The sequence below is a fragment of the Athene noctua genome, chromosome 8 (assembly GCF_965140245.1).
Source record: "Athene noctua chromosome 8, bAthNoc1.hap1.1, whole genome shotgun sequence".
In the NCBI taxonomy this organism is placed as follows: Eukaryota; Metazoa; Chordata; class Aves; order Strigiformes; family Strigidae; genus Athene; species Athene noctua.
Window position 1 is genome coordinate 11,607,634 of NC_134044.1, and position 20,699 is coordinate 11,628,332.

The window sequence follows — 20,699 nt, forward strand, 5'->3', positions numbered from 1 at the left end:
TTCCAAATAGAAGATGCTGAAATATTTTTCTGTCAACAGCTTTCATATATCATTGAGATCTATATGGAAAACAAATAAGTAACAATTTTCTAAATGAAGAGTGTCACGACACAGCACTGAATTTTCTGAAACAGTCTTCTGAGAAGAGAGGGTTACCTCACACTGCTTTTTGTACAGTAATGTCTTTGCAGTAGTACATGAAACAGTTAACAACCAAAGCAACTCCGCATCATAATTGAAGTGTGTTTAGTTCTTACTGAGCATCCCTTTTCAAACAGAGAGCTTGTTAATGCTATGTTCTTTTCCTTGAAAAGTGAGTTCAGATCTTGAGTCTGACAATCAAGTCAGATCAAACTCTGTCGCATAAATCAGAGCTAACTTTAAGGAGGGTAATCCCTGTAGGGTTTTTTTTCAGAAATGTGTTCAAATTTGATTTCTAGAATAAAAGAAATCAACTATGTAATGCTTCTTATCTCTAACAAAGATTTTTCATTACTATCAAATACTTCATCATCCTGTGGGAAGGAGATGGTACATACCTTTTTATTTATACAACCTATAAAACTAGTGATAAACGTGTAGCACTTGAGTCAGTTATGGAAACCTAGACTTATGTCATTTGAGGGGAGTTGTTATGTCCCAGCTGGCCTTCAACTCCTGAGTCAGAAAGGAATGTCTCTCCCATACATCCCATGACAGGTTTCCTATCCCTTTGTGGATCTCAGATACATTACCCTCAGTGTCAGTTATTTCATTTATGGACAGAAGCTGTTGCAGCTACTAATCTAGGTGATTTGGGAGTTACTATGTGTGTAAGTACCATTCCTGTGGTTAAAGAGTAGAAAACTGGCTTGGACAGTATGTTATAGAAATGGAGAGAAAAAATAAATAAGCAATTAAACACTTAAATGGCAGGCATATGTGTAGTTTTCTGAAGTAATGTTCTGTTTCACTGATCAAATACTAACAAATATGTTTCTATTGTTTCAATTCCACAGGCTCAAGGGGAGAACCAGGTATAATGGGCTGGTTAGGAATTCCTGGACCCCCTGGCGTGATTGGAAGACCTGGCAACCCGGGTATCAGAGGCAAGTGGCCATAGTATCTGCCTTCATTATTACTTAGAATATAGGAACTTCCATGCTGAAGTTAGTCTTGTGATCCATCTTGATGTATGTTATCACTCCTGAGTATGTGTGTCATACTGGGATTTCTTGGGTCTTGGTAGATCTTTGGCTTCTGTATATGTGCAGTCTACAGACTGAATGACATTACTCTTTTTTTAGCAGTTTTGAATTGCCACCTTTTCTATTTCCTTGGTATTTGTAAAAGTGGCTGGCAATTTGCTAAATAAAGAGCAGAGAGCTTTTTTGGCTCGATTTTTTCCATCCCATTCATGTTCCAAGTATCATTATTATATCTATTCAACAGATGCAAGATTATATGTATATTTAGTATAAGAAATAATTACTGTTAATGGCACAATACTCTTGCCATAATTGTGCTCATAGATGTTTTATTGATGACTAGAGTAATTAGGAAGATAGTTTAGATTGTGGATTTAGAACGTATATTTACATGTGTAAATATAAATGAAACTTCTGCCCTTGAAAATGGAAGTTTCATTGTTTCCTTTATGCTATTGTCTAGTCAGGTTTCTTCAGAAAATTTAATTATATTTTCTTGCAGGTTCTTCTGGTTTCCCAGGACTAAAGGGAAGAAAAGGGTTTCTTGGAGCAAAAGGTGAACGAGGTGATAAAGGTTTTCCTGGACCATCTGAGACCTTGGTTGGTATTGGAAATAAAGGAGAACAAGGCTTAAAAGGTACACATTCGTTGTTCTGTCGTTCAAAACTAGTTAGGGTTGTCACCTATGTTGTGGTTCCAGTGGACTCTAAAAGATGGAAAAAATTGACTCTACTACTGAGAGTATTCACATGGCTTTGAAATAATCATTGCTGAACACTGTAACTGCCTTTTTATTTATGGGGTAGTTGGATATTAACACTGAATTTTTATTTCCATTTTAACAAGTCCATACTCCTTTAAAAAACTTTTATTGTAACGTTAAACTAGTAATAATGTGTCAGTAGTACTAAAAGGCTTATATACAAATATGCTACATGTTGCTGGTTTTACACAGTAGTAGCCCATGAGTGCTGAAATGGGTGTGCTTACCAACTAGATGCTGAATTGCAAAGTTGAGTCTTCTCAGAAATACTTGACTGTCAGAAGAACTCCTTTGTTTGCAATATTAATATAGACTCTCTGTATATGAGTTGTAACTACTTAACTAATGCTATCTGGCTTTTTGTGTAGACATTTTCCTATGAAAGCTTTCAGAAGCTTCCTTTTGTCTCCATATGGGAAACAGAGAGAGCGTTAACTGTGATCTTGTGTCTTGCTTATGTGTGTTCACAGAGTGTAAATCCTATGCTCCACTTCTGCTTCGTTAGCTTTAAGAGTTATAAAACTTAAAACTTTACATAAAACTTACTTGAAGATGTTGGTTTGTAATTTTCTTTAATTTAAACTTTGTTTTAGGAGTTCAAGGAAGAATGGGTCTAAAAGGAGAAAAAGGAGATGCTGGAGTGCAAGGTCCCCCAGGTCTTGATGGGTCTGAAGGAATACCTGGTCTTCCAGGTATGGAATATTGTATATTGAAAATGACTGTGTCACATGGGGAGTAGAGATAATATTACCTCAATGCTAGCACATAAACTCGGCTCCAGCAGCAGCGCTACATTCTCTGTATTAACTGAAGCTTTTCTGAGAATTCTGGAACAATTTCAAAAGCTGCTATTTGAAAGGCATAGCAGCTAGCGCCAAATGATTCTTTGTTTCCTTCAAATATCAACCATTTTGGGGATAATAAATAGAAAATAATATTAAATCCTAAATAACTTTAAAATCTAAAAGCTGATGAGGCCGATGAATAAAAAATGATATTTATAAAAGTGGATAGAAGTTTGAATTCACAGTGATCTAAAAAAAAAGTAAAAATTCTAAAATAGGAACATTGCAGTTCGGAATGGAAATATTTCAGAAGCTTTTTTTATTTCAGATTGAATTTATTTCTCTTTTCAAAGCCTGCTTGTCTGGCTTATATTTGGACAGTTACCAGATATTCAGTGAAAAGCAGAATTAGAAATAACCTGCATAAATTATAAACCTACATAAGCTCTCATAATGATACATGTTGACCCTTGAGTGAGGCGATGCATCTGTTTTTTCAAAGTAATGCTAATAAAACATCTTTATTTCTCTGTATTCTGCATCTTCGATTCCTTGAGATAACTTCTTGCTAGAAAAGTATATGACATATAATTAGATACATTAAAATGGTGACAATTAGAAATAATTTTAAACTTGTAATCAGAATGACTCTTTTCATGATGGTAATTATTCATGCTATATGTCATTATAGCATCACTGCTATATTCTGTTATTAGCATCCTTTGTAGTCATTGCAATGTAACCATCATGGGAAAAATTGCAAGTGCTCCATTACTCCCTAACTTTTTATGGAAGAAAATGAGACCTCACCTGCTTAAATGTTCAAGTATTGCTAGTACCCTGGAATTTAGACATCTGGACATTCTGGATGCAACTAGATCTTGTAGTCATTAAACTGAATGCTAATTTAGCTGAATTAAGCTTAAGATAAGGGGAGGGGGGGGGGAAGTGCCTCAGACAGCTCTTGAGTATACTAGTCATGAGAAGTGCATAATAGGCAAGTAATAATGGGATCGTGACATGCACAGAAACCAGACTGAGCTCAGGGAGACAATGAAAGGAGAGTCCAGTGCATAAATATAAATTCACGATCTTGACTGGAATTTGCAAAGGTATATTTCAGTTGCTGCTCCTAAGTGCTGTGGTCACAAACCTTAATTTTAATGTTGATCCATGAGATGCTTTTTATTTCTTTGACTTTCAAACAACAATAATGATAATTTTATCTGCATCTGGGGCAAAGGCTGCATGTTGATTTACAAAATAAGAAGATACCCTGACAAGGTGTGTGCAGTAGAGGATTCTGTATTATCACAGCTCTGCTAGCCAGCTAGTGTCTAAAGCAAACACGTGATGATGACATTTCTTCATCTTGCAGGTGTCAAAGGATTTATGGGTCTTCCAGGGATTCCTGGAGGACAAGGATTTCCAGGTGCACCAGGAAACAAAGGGGACATGGGAATTCCAGGTCATTTTCTGTCAAGCCATATTACAAGTTCATAGAGCTGTATAGAAGCATTTGCACAGATTTGAGCAGTTACTGTAAGCACACTACACAATACTTAGACTGGGATTTATTCTTCGCAGTACTATAGACTTCACACCACCCCAGCATTTGCTTCACTTGTAGAATGCTGTTCTCCCTCTCTCTAAATGAAATATAACTTCTTTAATTTATGTATTATTATTATGTTACATGTAAGAACCTCTTTTTTAATATGTTTAGAAATAAAAATCACTGGCTGTGTAACTTACTTTAATGAAGAATGAATATCTGAATGTACAAGCAGTAGTTCACAAAACATGAGGTGTGGTATGCAATTAGGATCCTTTTAAGAATTGTCTCAGTATCTTTCTTTTTCCAGGTCCAAAAGGACAGAAAGGATCTCCAGGCTTTCCAGGACCATCAGGTGACCCTGGTCCACCAGGCTATGGTGGCTTTCCGGGTGACAAAGGAGATCCTGGGTACCCATCTGCTGGGCCTCCAGGAGAACCTGGTCCAAAGGTATGAAGGCAATGGGAACAGCATCATATTAGGCAGTAAGCAGAGCCTTTGACTATAGAAACAGAACAACATGTAAGCAAGAGCTGTAGGGTTTGTGGAAATAGATGATTTGTTAGTGATAAGAAATGCAAAAAGTCTGTGGAGTCATTATTCAGAAATTTTTGAGTTCTTTTTATTTAATTCATCTCTTGGTGCAAGAATTTATTTGTGAAGTTTCTGTAAAAGTTGCTCATCCATTAAGAACAAGGACTTCCATTTAAAAAGTCAGCAGTGGGAACATTTGTACATTAAAAAGTACAGAAGAACATAATTTTAACAAATCCGAAAGTTTTGTAACCTAAAATTGTACTGTTGGTTTTTGACAGTCTAGTAATACCATTACACAGGATGAATTGGGTTTTTTTCTAGCAATATATGTTATGTTCGGTATATATTATGTTCAGTAATATGTATTGCTAAGAAAAAAACAGTATCTTTTAAGTTAGGCCAATTGGATACAATTTTATTCTACATACTCTGGTTGTTGAACAACTGGGAGTCTTTCTACATATAAGATTATCTGAAATATGTGGTTAAGGGTGTAAACTGCACTGCAACTCCTGTAATCTGTCTAAATTATCTGTTTATTTTCTGTACTAGCTGGGTAGCCACAAGGAGAGTACTGGTGTGAAAATCAGTAAGAATTTAAGGAAAAACAGGCATTTTAGTATTTTGTATAGCTGTACATTTTGTAAGGAATGTTTGTTTTGAACCAAACAGGAGCTGTTAGAATAAAATTGAAGGTAAGTCTATGTGCAGGTGAAAACATCTGAAGACTCAATTTAGTTTGTACAGATCAAAGAAAAATCTTTTCTTAGGTATGTCTAAAAGATCAGTGGTATTATAAGACTTCATATTAGCCTACTTTGATTTTTGTCTGAAAATCATAATGAACCATGATTATACTTACTTAACATTTAAAATTACATATGATTTTTCTTTTGTTCAACTATGAAATGTAATGTATTTACGGTAATGTGATTCTTTACCTGTTTGTGTGCAACTGCTACTTCTCAGGGAGATCCAGGCCTCCCAGGAGTTTTGGGCATCAAAGGAGAAAAAGGATCCCAAGGTCATCCAGGACACAAAGGAGTACCAGGACCACATGGGATCAGAGGGGAAACTGGAGGTGCAGGAATCCCAGGTATGTGTTGTTTTGGCGGAATGGTGAGATGTTGACATGCTTCTAGGAGTAGATAAACTACAATAAATTTAATAACTACACAGGGTGCTTGTGGGCTGGCACATTTGTATTCAGCTGCTGTAAACCTAAACAGCTCCTCTGTAGTCAGTGCAGCCAGACTAGCTAGTGTCAGCTAGAAATCTTTTCACAGCTGACTGAAGCAGAAATGATAACAAAGTTCTCAGACTGAGTCTGGATCTAGTGATAATGCCTCTTCTCCTTTCCCACACTCTCTTCTTACAGGGAAGCTTGGACCTCCTGGAGATATTGGTGTTAAAGGACGGCCGGGCCGCCCAGGGCAACAGGGCATTACAGGCCCTCCTGGTATGGTATATAGCATATCTCCCAAATCACTGCCCAAATACTGGTTTGTTATTTTCTTTGTAATGAGGTAGTTAATGTTCTGAGTTTTTTGGAATTTAACTGATGCAGTCGCAATCTCTGTTTATCTTAGTTCTAGCCTTTGTTTACCTTCTCTGGTTCCAGCTAAGGTCTTTAAAAGCCTGTTTTCAATGTTATCAGAACAGCCAAGGCAAGAGGTTTTAAATTTTTTTCACTATTGTAAAGCTTTTTGCCTTTTTTTTTTTTAATCCAAAGGTCTCAAGATATGATATCCACACAATTGTAAGGAAAGCTTGTTTTATCTCCTAGAAGAGAATAATAAACTAAGACGTAGCTAGATGAGGAGGAGAATAAATTAGAGTGGAAAGAGGGGGCACACTTGCAGCTTGTTAAAGCAGCAGAAAAGATCAAACCATTCAAAATACACATAAGGGGGAGTGTGTAAATACGCAGCAACAAGGAGGTATGCAATGCAGACTTTATTAAAAGTGAGTGCCAGTCACTGTCTTTTGAATGTCATTGAATACTCTTATTTTCAGAGATCCTCATCAAAATTGTGATGTTGTGGGTTTATAGACTTAGTGAACTTACACTGGCTTATCAGCAGACTTAGCAAAGATCAGAATCTACTCCCTGTCAAGAAACCTTGAATTTGTAATCAAGTCAGGGAGAGAAACCATGCTGCCTGTGTGGATTCCCACCAGCATGGGTTAAATCAAAGGCAGGGTCCTACAATGTCTTTAAAAGACAGGAAGTTATTGCCTGTGAAAACAGTGCCAGAGTCCAGTGAGCTCAGTAAAAATTATACGCTGTTCTTTACAAATGTTTATATACCTACACAGTTAAATCTATCTTTGAAGTAGCTGGACTAACTACATTTTATAAAGGGAACTCATATCTTCTCCGTTTGACATGTAAAATAATAGAAGTGAAAATGATATTCTGGTCCATTATAATTCACAGGTGCTGTTGGAGACCCTGGAAAAAATGGACTACTTGGTGAGAGAGGTAACCAAGGTCAGGATGGTATGCCTGGTCCCCCAGGAGTAAAGGGAGAACCAGGTAACACCAGTGAAATATTTTCATTCTATTTGACATTTGTTCTTTTTGCTAGTTAAACTGACAAGGATTATTTGGGAAGGATTAATAAGGAGCTTCTGTGAAGCCAAAGATAAATTTATAAGTAGAAGGTTTTTCACTTTTACATAATTCAGAGGTTTTTCTATGTAATTGTTGCACATGCTGTCAACCCAAATGTACATGTCGCTTCTCTATTATACATGTGATGTGTGATAATATCACCTAAAAATGTTTTTAGTAAAAAAGTATTGCTCTTAACAGTTCTTGTGTGTTTAATCTCAAAAAGATGAAAATAACCAAAATTCTTTTCAAGGAGACTCCTCTCTTCTATGGATGCGAGATAAAGGAATCATAGTGTTTACATGAACAGTGAAGGTTTCTGTGACCGGGCTCTTGGGTTGTAAAACCTTTCATTTAAATGTCACTCCTGATGTCATCAATGCTCACAGATAGATTTAGTCCTCCACTGAATTCCAACAGAAACTGTTTTTATATTTTACAGTGAAAATGTTTCTTTGTATATTAGTATAAAGAGGACACTGAGAAGGCATTCATAGTATTAAGTGTTTTCATATTAAGTTTGAAGTAGTCGCTGTTGTTATATTTTCTTTTTTAGGTATTTGCATTTCTTCTTCTATTTTTCTTAGTAACTAACATGCAGATTTTTCTTCTGTTTCTTTGTCTGAAAAAAGACAAAACTTATTATTGTAGAATGTACTTCAAATATGATTGATCAGTAAGTTCCTACTATAATAAAAAACTTACAAATTTAATTTGGATTTCTGGGTAGAAGAAATGGAAATAATCAAGAAACTGTATTTTACATATAACTAAAAATCTATGTTTTGATTCAGTGAATTCCCAAGAAATATGAAATACACAACTATAATGTTTTCTAACAATTATTCAAGACTTTGAGTATAATGTGACCTAATATTTTACAGGAGCACCAGGGAGAGGAATCCCTGGCCTTCGAGGTATTCCTGGTCGTAGAGGTGAGTTGTCTTTTCAGAAAGCAAAACCTGAATTTTTAAATACAGAATCATCATCTTCACCTTTATGTTGCTTCCTGCTTTTGGACGCTTGTAATGGCACAAAGTGTTGGAGGAAATCAAGAGTTGATCTCAATGATTTGGGGCTATATATTAAATGTCAAAAGTTCTTGCTTGTAAAGTTAAGACTATTGTAAAAGGAAAATAAAGATGGTAACTTCTGTGATTTTGTGAAGGTGGTATACACATTCCAGAGCTTTTGAAATTTGATACTTAACAGAGTATGTTCTAGTGAAAACACATGATGCTGCTGAATACTAAGTATACTGTAAGAAAGCTGCAGTGATGGCATTTTAATTTTGCTCATCTCCCCTTTTATATTGGCGAACAGTTTACTGAGGGGACTCTTTCCATTTCTTAGGTTTTCCACTGTATAAAAAAAAAAAAAAAAAAAAATCTGTCTTCATATTCTCCATAAATAGATCATGCATTCTAAGACCAACCTTAAAACAGTATCCTTTTGGAGTAGTCTCTTATTTTGTTGTATTCATATTGATGCTTTTAGCTGGAATTTAATTTAAAAGGATTTGTCAGTTCTGATGTTCAGAGAGCATTTCTTCTACTTATGCATCGAGAAATATTCCCTGCTCTGGTCTTTCTACCCTCTTCTCAAGTTTATTCCTTTGTATGAGCAATTTCTGAAGTGTCATTTTTTTAAAAAAATGGAGAGTGGTGCGTACACTACTTTGCAGCAAGTCCTGTCTTCTTGCAACTGTTTTGCTGTACAGTAGCGAGGTGGCTTTGGGAACTTCTCCATACTTAAAACAAAGGCTGAATTCCACCTTTGTGGTATAGTAAATACACATATTCTGTGTAGTTACATCATCTTACCACCTTGACAGCTCTCCTCAAAAGTAATGTTTATACTTTCCAGGAATCAAAGGGGACATGGGACTGCCTGGTTTTCCAGGGCCACCAGGTATGAAAGGTCATCACGGTGATCAAGGACCTGTTGGACCTCCTGGTTTACTGGGGTTACCTGGATTTCAAGGCGCAACAGGCATGGCAATTACTGGCCAAAAAGGGAATAGAGGTATTGCTGGTGCAGATGGAAGACCAGGTGTGTTGCTATAACTCCTTTTTATCTGACATGATACACTAATAATTGAAAGCAGAATTCAGCCTGTCCAGAACTCGAGGTTGAAAGGGGTCTTCCCCCAAGAGAACTTCATAATTAAACAGGTAGTTCCTCTAGCAGTTAATGCAGTGTTACCCTTGCAAACATTGTGATGGTCTGTGCTGTGTGATGTAAATTAGAACACTAAGCTTTGCAGTCCACTTGATCGCATTATTTTGCTTTCTTCCCATGCAGTCTGTAGGGCAGCTGAGATCCAACTTTACAAGAAATGAGATAGCATGAGTGTGTAGACATGGCACTTAGGGACATGGTTTAGTTGTGGAGTTGGCAGTGTTAGGTTTATGGTTGGACTCGATCTTAAAGGTCTTTTCCAACCTAAATGATTCTATGAATGCATGATTACAGGCATAACTACAACTGGAGGATATTCTGAAAACTCTAGTGCTGTAGGGTACTGCAAGAGCTCAGCTCTGATCTCAAACTAGCAGGCTAGGAAAAATGAGTTGATTTTTTTTTTTAAATGTGTATATTTTTGGGGGAATCACTGAGGTGGTAAACATGAGCACCATTACAGAGTTGTTGAATGTTGTACTGCGTTGTATGTAATGTATGTGAAATGCTGTTGGCAGTAACCTTTACTTATTCTGATGTTTTTGTGCAGGTGCTCCTGGTTTTCCAGGGCCTCCTGGTCTCTCCACTCCCAGCATGAAAGGAAGCAAAGGTGTTAGAGGGGCAGATGGCATACCAGGGCCAACAGGCCCAGCTGGTGACACTGGTCCTCCTGGTCCAAAAGTCAGTGAAAGGAATATTGCTTCTTTCTTACTCCATTGTTCATTTGCTCTTATCATGAAAATAACACCCAGGACAACTTTAAAAAAACCTAAATAAACAAAAAAACCAAAACCACATCCTCCTAAAAAACCTTTGTAATGGAGGAAAGATATAAAAATGGATATAAAAAGTAGTTTTTATGGACTTAATTGGACCAAAAAGAAATCATTATGAATTTCTGGCATGTCATTTCCTTGGCCATTCAGTATTACAGAATGATATTAACAATGATACGACTATTTCTAACATGCTCACAAATGCAGATAATTCTAGTTGTAGCATATTCAGTTAACATAATGCCTTGAATATTCTGATAAAAAGGAAAAGTATTTTATAGCATGCAGGTGCTGCTTCCTGTTTATTACTGATGTTACCTGATTTGCAGGGAGTAGAAGGTCGATCAGGTTATCCTGGTGCTAGAGGGGACCCTGGATTTATTGGATTCCCAGGTGTAAAAGGTATTCATATATTTATTACATACACTTCTGTGGGCCAAATACAACCATTTACATGCTGCATTATAATAGTATTTGTGTAATAGAGACGAGGTTTTTCCATCAAGGGCAGGGTGTAGGTCAGCTGTAAATGGAAGTGTTCACTAAGAGAGCATTTTCTTTGAGTTAGATGCTATGAGTATGTTCAAACTGATGTTAAACTGAGGAAAGGCTGAAACTTCAAACACCTCCATTCCAGGCAAATTCAAAACAATTTGTCCTTAGTGACTAATAATGTGTAAGGACTTTGGGACTGAGTCTGCTAATTAGAAGTGCCACACCATTGCTAGATAATGTGACTTCTTGGCAACCTCTTAGCTGTGGAACTCAAGAGCATTTAATCACAATTACAACACAGAGCACTGGGTCCTCTGTTGGCTGTAAGAATAGTCCCAGTTATAACCTAATTTACCAGTTTATCAGCAGACAAACTGTTAGATATATTGGATTCATTAATTTCATATTGCTGAGGGTTAGTTGGATCAGTGGCTGGTTAAAAATCCTTTTAATTTAGATATTTTTCTAGTGATTTAAAACTGATATAGGTCTGTATTAGTCCAGTATTCTCATTTTTCAGCTGCATGATTTACAGTGACACAAAAATGTCATTGACTGTATAACCTACTGGTTTGTGTTCCATGGTAATTATTGTGTATTTTAAATTTGTTCTAAATTGAAAAGTCACCATACAGACAGTAATTATACTTAAGCAAAAAACACTCATTTCATGGAATAGTCAGTCAAATCTCCTGACTTGATGATACCAATTTTTTTTTTTTTATTTCCAGCAAAGCTGTGGAGAGTAATCTGAATGTAACCTCATATTTTGCACAGTGAAAATAATTGTTTATTAAGTTTCAAACACTTGAAAAACTATACAACCCTCCTAAGAGCCATCAGCATAACTGATAGTAGGGTTTAAAGGGAGTTGAACTGCATAGCATCACTGAAGGCAGCACTTGACCTGCAAACTCAGTGACAAAAACACATAAGATAAAAACGACATAGTCTAAAGTTGAGATTTTAGACTCGGCTTGCAGGACCAGCCATTTTATGAAGATAGGCATGGAAACATCTTCTTATAAACTGAGTGCACTTGGCCTATAAATTATACAGTAACAGCAGAGATGTAGAAGTCCACTGTTGCATTTCAGATGAGTCTACAGACTGTGTTACTCTTTGGGAAGGTTGCAGGACACTTAAATAAGCCTCTGACACTTTGACAGTTGTTTTCACATGCGTCTTCAATCTTCTTTTTTTAGGAGAAAAGGGTAATCAAGGACCCCCTGGACCACAAGGTGCAGAAGGGCCAAGGGGACCAAAGGGCCAGCATGGTAACCAACCCTTCTCATTCTAATACCAGCTGACTTAAGTTGACTTATTTTGTTCTGTTTTGTAGTTTGTTTGCTTTCTTTTAATATAAAACAATAGCTCTTCCATTATATTTTTGCTGTTAGGTCCACCTGGAGTCCCTGGGAGAATATTCTCTGTCCCAGGAAGTAAGGGTCCTCCTGGACTGCCAGGAATCCCAGGAACACCAGGTGATCAAGGCATTCAAGGAATTCCTGGACTACAAGGTGGTTTATACTTTTATCTCTGTATGTTTGTGTGCTGCTTAGTGAAACATTTTTGTTTGGTGGGAAAACGTGCATCTGGATAGAAAATTGATCTGTCTTTAAAAATACCTCTCCATATTTAAAAATAGCTCTTTGTACCTTGTTAACAACCTTGTATTTATAACTGGTCCCATTTCACGTGCCATCCACCCTCACAATCAGTGAGTAAGTTTCTCCCTCAATATAAGCCTAAACAGAATAATGGAATAAAAAGTAAACTTGGATCAAAACATTCACCATTTTCATACAACCAGAACCATGCTGGCATGTTTGTCATGTTTGTCATTTTGTGGGCAAAATTACCACACATAGATGTGCTATGAAGTGATTGTTATAGTCTGGGGGTGGGAAGGGAAAGGAGAGGCTGGCTACTTCTCCATTGGCACTAGAAGTGAAGCCTGTCACGGCTGTGAAGAATGGGGAAGCAAGGAGCGGGTAGGATGAGGTGGATGTGCAATGGGTACTTGGCCACCCTTCTCAATAGCACAGCTTTTCACCCCAGGAAGAGAGCTCCTCAGGGGGCGGGCTTGCCAGAAGGCGTTCCCCACTCAGGAATGACAGTTGCCTCCAGCATATCAAGGCAGGCACGAGAGAACCGTTCTTTTATACTTTCCTTAAAGTTGTTTTACAAAGGAGGTGCATTATTTATAGAATTATAAACTGTGACCACGATGATTATGGCCTGTTACTATATTTTTAAATATTTCTGTTGTATGACACAAGCTAAAAGAAAAAAAAAAAGCTATTTGCTTTGGTTTCTGTAAACATTTCTTATGGAAATAATATTTTTCTGCAATACATTCAATATTTCCTTGTAATCTTCCTGATAGGAAATACAGTAGCACTACAGACAGTCTCAAAACTTCGTAAATTCATGCTGATGTTTTTATTCTAATGCAGCTACATTTACTTGGGGATTTTAACTTCTATTCATTAACAGTTATTAAAATCTAGAATAACTAGTGCTATATGAGTCTCATTTTTTCTGGATCACAATTTAGGACTTAAAGGAGTAAAAGGTCTACCAGGAAGTTTCGGTCGTCCAGGTCAACCAGGACTGCCTGGTCCAAAAGGAGACAGGGGATTTCCAGGACAAAGAGGTACAGGAAAGCAGACATCTCTGACTGCTACTATTGAATTTACAGATAAACTGTATTCCTGATTTCTGTAGATGCTTCCTCTTGCATGTATTGAAATTCTGTAACATTTACAGTAGCTTTAGGGCTCAAGCACATTCTTAACTTCTAACAGATGCATGTTCACAACTGAAATAATAATTTACAAAAATATGCTTGACTGTGCTCCTCTGTTATTAATCACATTTATTTATCCACTTGAAATCCCTAGGTATCAGTGTGCCTTTTAATGACATCAAAATGTAACTAAATATTTTTTAGTCACCATAAAATGTTTTTACAACTTTTTTAGTAAAAATGGCCATGTTTCTTTAAAATAGCTCACTATTCCATGAAACTATGAAATATAAAGCTACCTGAGCTAGGTCTGAAGGAGCTGATACATCTAGCAACAAATACCACCGATGTTCAAGTTGTACCTTCTTACTGATAAATGTTTTCAAGTGGTTCCACTAATTTAAATTAAGAAAAAATTCAGTTATAACATTTGAAGTCATATTTCTTTCTCCTACACAGGACAACCTGGACTGATTGGCTTTCCAGGTCTACAGGGGTTACCTGGATTACCAGGTACTATCATTGCTGGTCCAACAAGAAGAGGTTTTATCTTTACCCGGCATAGTCAGTCAACAAAGATTCCTTCATGCCCATATGGGACATCACAGATCTATGTTGGCTATTCCCTGCTTTTTGTACAAGGAAATGAACGAGCACATGGACAAGATCTTGGTACTGTATTGGTAAAAATTTTCAGATTATTTTCTATAAGAAACTATTATCTATTCAGTAATGCTAGGTTGTCATTTAAACCAAACTCATAGTAAGTCTCTGAGATGAACATTGGTTTCAACCATGAGTTTCTAGAGTGGTCTGCTGCTCGGAGTCAAATCAGGAATCATAGCTTGAAAGACACCTTTCTTTCCTGCACTCCTGTATTCCCTTTTTGCTATCTGTAGACACTTTTGAGGAGGAATTCAGTTACTTATGGATGGATCAACATCTAAATAGCATATAAATGTTCACAACATCTGCACAGGGCTGACAGTAATAACACAGGATCTGAGAGAGAATCTTGCTTTTTTGGAGACCAAATGGGGTGCTTTAGGGTGTCAAAAATGGTACCAGAAGCTTTTGTTTAAGCAGCTGATTTTGTTCTGTGCACTGTGTCATGATGCAAGATTTTGTTCTTAGCCCTTATTTTTTATGTATATATTTTTATATATAACATAAGCATTTTGCTTTTGAACAATTCCACTGTACAGACGCTTCTCCCTTTATAGTTACAACTGTTTTAATTCTCACTATAGTAGATTGGATGCCATCATCTGTCTCTTCTGTTTGCTGCACTAAATGTAATCTCCTATCTGTCACAAACCTCTCCTCTCTTGTCTTTTAGGAACAGCTGGTAGCTGCTTGCAGAGGTTTACCACCATGCCATTCTTATTCTGTAACACCAATGACATTTGTAGTTTTGCTTCTCGCAATGACTATTCATACTGGCTGTCAACTGCAGCAGTAATGCCAGTAGACATGGCACCAATTTCTGGAAGGGCACTAGAGCCCCATATAAGCAGGTAAGAGTATAAGAGTTTTAGCTCTTCTCGCCTGGAACCACAATGACATTATAAATTGTTTTGAATGGCAAATCTTAGGCAAAGACCTGCCCATTTCAGCCAGTACAAGCACTGTTAATAACCACCTGATTTTTGATTACTCACCTGAATATATCAGATACTCAGTGATACTCTAAGAAAAGTTAGATTAAAGCTAGAGTCCCACTACAGGGCTTAATCTGCATATCTGACATGAGAAGATGGTACCCAGTCCTACTGGCTGCAGTGATATTTTTTAAAAAGTCTGTTGTGTATATTGGAAGCAGACTAAAATGAAATAAAGACAGCTTCATTATTTGGAATAGAGTATAAATCAAGTTCAGCATTCAATGACATGTGATACATTTACTGTAACTGGTGAAGAACATTGCAAGCTGAGGCTGAAGGTTCTCTGCTAGGAAACACCCTTGTGCAAACGTGGCCCTTTTTAGTTGCTTTAGAACAGCTGAGAAGGACAAAAAGCATCTTAAGAGGAAAAGCTCTAAAAACATGAAAGACCGTGACTAGCAAAAACAAAGATGGAAAAGCAAGCTTTGCACTCTGTCTTCTAGCCTGCCCTACCCCTGTTGTTGCCTGTCTAGTAGCTCAGCTTCATAGTTTCTTCATTTCGGAAATAAAGATTACTTTTTCTAATCTTGGCAAATAAAGGTACAGAACTTTGATCAAAACCATAACAACATAAAGTAGTGAACATATGAAAAAATTTAGCTTGTTACTTCAGTAAAGGCAAGATTAGGAAGCTCAAATGTTCTGGGACTAATTCCCACCTCATACCAATTTTTGTCTGGTGTGACAGACAATAAAACCTGTGTGAATTACAACATTTATGGTAAGCTCTGCCATTAGGTAGCTGCTATCCTAGAAGACACAATTTTGGTCTGCTTTCATGTTTTCCTTCATATCTGCACTGAATGCATGTGTCTTCTTATAGGTGTGTTGTCTGTGAAGGAGCTGCAATGGTAATAGCAGTTCATAGCCAAACAACTATAGTTCCTGCATGTCCAGAAGGCTGGATATCTCTCTGGAAGGGTTTTTCATTTGTTATGGTAAGGATTTAAAGACTTGAACTATTAATTTTATGGCCTCTCACTTTCATTGGAATCTTCATCCCCTCATAGCTAATTTGTTTCTTAATAATTATGTTCTTTTATTTTCCTTTGCAAAGAAGTAGACAATAACTCTATTAATTCTTATTGAGTGCCAGAAGCATAGGAACAACTGTTCTGATCTCAAAAACTGGTATCAGGAGGAAAAGGGGGAAAAGATGAAGGAAAAACCATAAGATTTTAGTCTGACAGAAATAACTGAGTGCTCTCATTTTCATGTGTCATGCTAAGATCTAGGAAACAGGTTTGGGGAGTGGAGTGGTTAAACCAGTCCTGAACACAAATACACAGAAATAACTGACCTGCTTCCATGCCAAGCAGTTCTTTTATAAATCAGATCTTGGGGCTGAACTCCACAGAAAGCTAAATCAAAACAAATGCAGAACACTGTGTACAAAAGACTGCTTCAGCAATTTTGACTCCATAATGAGATACGACTGAAGAAAGTTCATAATGTGACTGCAAACTGAGATCTGATCATAGGAATAAAGATGCAGGTGTATCTATACTAGGGGACGTAGCACTTCATCTTTGTTATCCATGCCTGTGCAATGTCATGGGAATACCAGCAAATGAGGGTAAAAGACAAATTAAAGACCCCTTTTTTTTTCATTATGTAAAAGTCCTTTTAAGTCTAGTGTGAAATTTGTTTCTCCTGGGATTTGGCCCTTAGTAGTAGTAGTAGTAGTAGTAATAATAATAATCTTGGAAAAGAATGAGATAATTTTTGCAGCATCTGGTTAAAATAATTTGCTTGTTTCCAACATCAACCAATTTATATTCTCTAGCCAATTTTCTACTGTCATAAATTATTTTAGAGCTATTTCTACAAGCTTTTACCAACGTCAGAGAAGGAAAATGCCTTTGGTTTCTGTGTTTGGAGACACAATCAATGCAACAGAAAAGATGAACACACACAAAAAGGGGATTTGGCCTATTTGGTTACTGTAGTCCTCAACTGGACAGAAGCCATCTACTTCCTAGTCTTCATACTGGTTACAGTTTCATGCCTTTTCGTGGAGCAGAAAAAGGCCTTTGCAGAGACTTAAGAAATGCCCTAACTGTGCTTGAATTTTCATAAGGCTTATGTGCTTTGTTACAAATTTGTTACACATTTGTTACAAATGTGTTCATTTTGTTTTGTCCGAGATATACCACAGAACATATGGTATGTTTTAGAAAGAGATTTTTTTTTGCCTGCAGTTTACTAAAAGCTGATGGGCAAGTTCTCATTAAAAAATGTATTGGTGGTTACAGTATACAAGTGCCGGCTCAGAAGCTTCTGGCCAAGCATTGGCATCTCCTGGATCTTGTCTGGAAGAATTTCGAGCCATCCCATTCATAGAGTGCCATGGCAGGGGGACGTGCAACTACTACACAAATTCCTACAGTTTCTGGTTGGCATCATTAAATCCAAGAAGAATGTTCAGGTAAACTGTACTTCCCTGCATCCATAAGCATATCACATCCATGCCCAAGGAGACAGTTAACTGCCTGCATAACATGTGGGGGCTCCCCTAGGAATTCCCATCAGTTTAGACATCCCCCTTCGTTAGGATGAGGGTCATTCTGTAGCTCAGAGACGCCTTAAGTGAGCCAAGGATTGTCAGTAATTCCGTATCCAAAGTTTCATCATCTCTCCCTGTTTTTTAAAGAAAAAAGTAAATGTATGTTTTCCTTGTTTTAGGAAACCTCTACCACAGACTTTGAAAGCAGGAGAACTAGAAAATATCATCAGCCGTTGTCAGGTGTGCATGAAGAGACCAGCCTAAACAGTGGCCACTGTTGTTGGAACACGAAACACTGCTTTTATTACAAAGAATTGCCTAACTATGAAGAACTGTAATTTATTAGAAGTCCAACTGCATCTGGAAAGAAAATTCTAAATTGCCAATGCAGGACTGTGGTGAGGTAGGGCAACAGTTTGACTTTTGTCTTTGGCAAATGACAAAGCACTTTGTTGGAGAAAGCTTGTAATGGCAGTCCGCAGGGGCTTCTGCTGAACTGTCATTTCTGAGCTGCATCTTCATGATAAAACTGTGGCATTGCCAGATCTCTAATGAAAGATGTTAATGCTGCCTTGTGTCATGTGCTTTTCAAACCGCACGACAAACTAAATGCTCTAATATCAGCTTACATGTGCTCAGTGTTCAAAGTGGATATAATTTAAGATGAAAATCTGGCACTTAAGAGAGATAGGGTTCAGTAGGAGATATTTTCAGTGCACTTTTAAATACATAATGATTCATTTAGGGTTGTTTTGTTTTGGTTTTCTTGTCTAATAAACAAGTATTTCCCCACTTACCTCACCCTTCCTCTGGCTGGCAAACAGCAATACAGTCTTTTTTGTATCACTGCAATAATAATGGTGCTTGACTAGCCAGAAAGGGAGCTGCACCATGCACTGTGCAGACAGTACAGTGGTGACGTGCACTAGCTGTGTTCTCCAGAGTGACGATGGCTGAGGGCTGACTAATTGAAAGTGTTGGAAAGTTTTCATTAGATTCCACGGCTTTTGACACAGATCATGAGATCTTTTAAATTCTTCAAAAGTTGACAGTATTGGGCCTCTTATTATTCACATGCTTTTGTCTCTACTGAAGAACAACTATTTACTGTATCGTAATTTGGGATTCTGATGGAATTAACAATTACTGTATGGCTCAAGGGCTCCCATGGCATTATCAGGTTATCACACACCCATCAGGATGTGATCTCTATTTTGTTTTAACAGACACAAAAAATATAATATTTGCATTTTATAATATTCCATATTTAAATATATATCACAAATTATATTCTGTATTTAAATATTTATCACTCATTTCTGCAAATGAAACTATTTATTCCATCCAGTTAAATGTACACATCCAAATTTTTTTAAAAAGACTGATACTCAAATTGTTCCATCTAAGCACTGACTTAGATAATCCAACTGTAAATGAACATAAATACTTGAAAAGCACTTTCATTTACTCATATAACTTATATAAAGTTGTAGCTCTGAGGTTTGTTTAATATTTATAACATTGCACTTGCAAAGCTATTTAAAATTGTAATGTTAACATTTAAAATGTTAATATTTTTTAATACTTGCACAATCTATCAGAATTCCAGTATTTAGTGTTATAGCAGAAGCTTAATTCATCTGAATAGTTCTGTAAATGCATCATTTTAAATGTAGCATTTTAAATCTAGCAATTCATTGAAATAACCAAGATTTCTCATTTAGATGTTTTTTAAGCCAGTGAAATTTTATATTGTTTCTGTTAAAATACTTGCATTGTGTTTGTCTGACTGTTTGAATTTTCAGTGTTAACCTAACTAAGAAAAAGTTTCGTCTGTGTTTCATGCCAGTATCTTCTGATGGATTTAACGTGAAGATACCATTTACATGAACTGAATGGATATTTTAAAATTGTTTGCTTGAACAGTCATAGTACTTCTGTTTGCAAGGTATAATTGTGAATTTGCAGGTTTTTATGAAGAATCTCTATGCAGATGCACTACTGATAAGAAGGTATTAATGTCAAGTTAATAGTCTTCCATTTGAACCAGATTTGGGGTTGAGGGTGTTTTCCTTAAAACAATCACATATTAGATTTTTCCATAAACTCTGAAGTTTGCTTTGAATACTCAAAGATAAAGTCCACACCCACTGCTTGTTAGGTTGTTGGGGTTTTGGTGAGTTTTTTTATTAAGGCTCATTACAGTCACCCAGAGGCATTGTATACAGTATACAGTTGATGACTGTGGAGACCCTCATCTGAAACTTGCTAGTAAAATGCAGAATGTAAGTACCTTAGGTTGAAGTCTCTGGAAATGGTCAGTAAAGGATAATGTGTAAGGAGAAGGGAATGGATTGGGTTTAAAGTCCAAAGGTAAGTTACAAAGATTTATGTCTCATAGTATAGCACAAAACTGGAAGTTATGCCTTGTTCCCAGTTTTGGATTCTGCCGCTTACTTTTTGTGTGACCTTCAGCAAGTTACTAAAGAAAGATTTTCATAAATAGCTTTAATTTTGAGTGCTCAAACTCAGTCTTTCTTTCAAAAGCATGAAACACAACTGCAAGGACACATATGTTCATCAGGCCCAGCATAATACAAGCTGGACACCTGAAAATCAAAGACGACCTTGAAATAAGTTGATCTTAACTTCTCTCTGCAGATGCAGATCATTTTACTTCCCTACTGCTAATGATTGTTGTGAGGATTAGTTAACTCATGTCTGTAAACGCTTTGAGAGCCTTAACTGGAAAGTGCTGACGAGGTGCAAGGTGTTAATATATTGTACTGAAAGAATGGAAGCCTGAGAAATCAGAAATAATGATCAAACAACTAGGGGGCGGGGAGGAAAGCAAACCTTCTGCTAAATACAGCCAAATAAA

The 20,699-nt window shown here is 36.8% G+C and overlaps 1 protein-coding gene across 1 annotated transcript in view; it reads left to right on the plus strand.

The window, feature by feature from the left end:
* COL4A3 (collagen type IV alpha 3 chain) overlaps nt 1-20,699 on the plus strand; it is a 65,799-nt gene extending 45,100 nt beyond the window's left edge. Inside the window, exons 33-52 of the mRNA XM_074912366.1 lie at nt 999-1,088; nt 1,690-1,824; nt 2,544-2,642; nt 4,114-4,203; nt 4,601-4,740; nt 5,797-5,923; nt 6,206-6,286; nt 7,268-7,366; nt 8,329-8,379; nt 9,311-9,496; nt 10,176-10,306; nt 10,731-10,803; nt 12,102-12,173; nt 12,297-12,416; nt 13,457-13,555; nt 14,108-14,320; nt 14,988-15,165; nt 16,136-16,250; nt 17,568-17,740; nt 17,998-20,699. Of these exons, the coding sequence (XP_074768467.1) occupies nt 999-1,088; nt 1,690-1,824; nt 2,544-2,642; nt 4,114-4,203; nt 4,601-4,740; nt 5,797-5,923; nt 6,206-6,286; nt 7,268-7,366; nt 8,329-8,379; nt 9,311-9,496; nt 10,176-10,306; nt 10,731-10,803; nt 12,102-12,173; nt 12,297-12,416; nt 13,457-13,555; nt 14,108-14,320; nt 14,988-15,165; nt 16,136-16,250; nt 17,568-17,740; nt 17,998-18,082 (2,357 nt within the window). The 3' untranslated portion in view covers nt 18,083-20,699. The remainder of the gene's footprint in view (nt 1-998; nt 1,089-1,689; nt 1,825-2,543; nt 2,643-4,113; nt 4,204-4,600; nt 4,741-5,796; nt 5,924-6,205; nt 6,287-7,267; nt 7,367-8,328; nt 8,380-9,310; nt 9,497-10,175; nt 10,307-10,730; nt 10,804-12,101; nt 12,174-12,296; nt 12,417-13,456; nt 13,556-14,107; nt 14,321-14,987; nt 15,166-16,135; nt 16,251-17,567; nt 17,741-17,997) is intronic.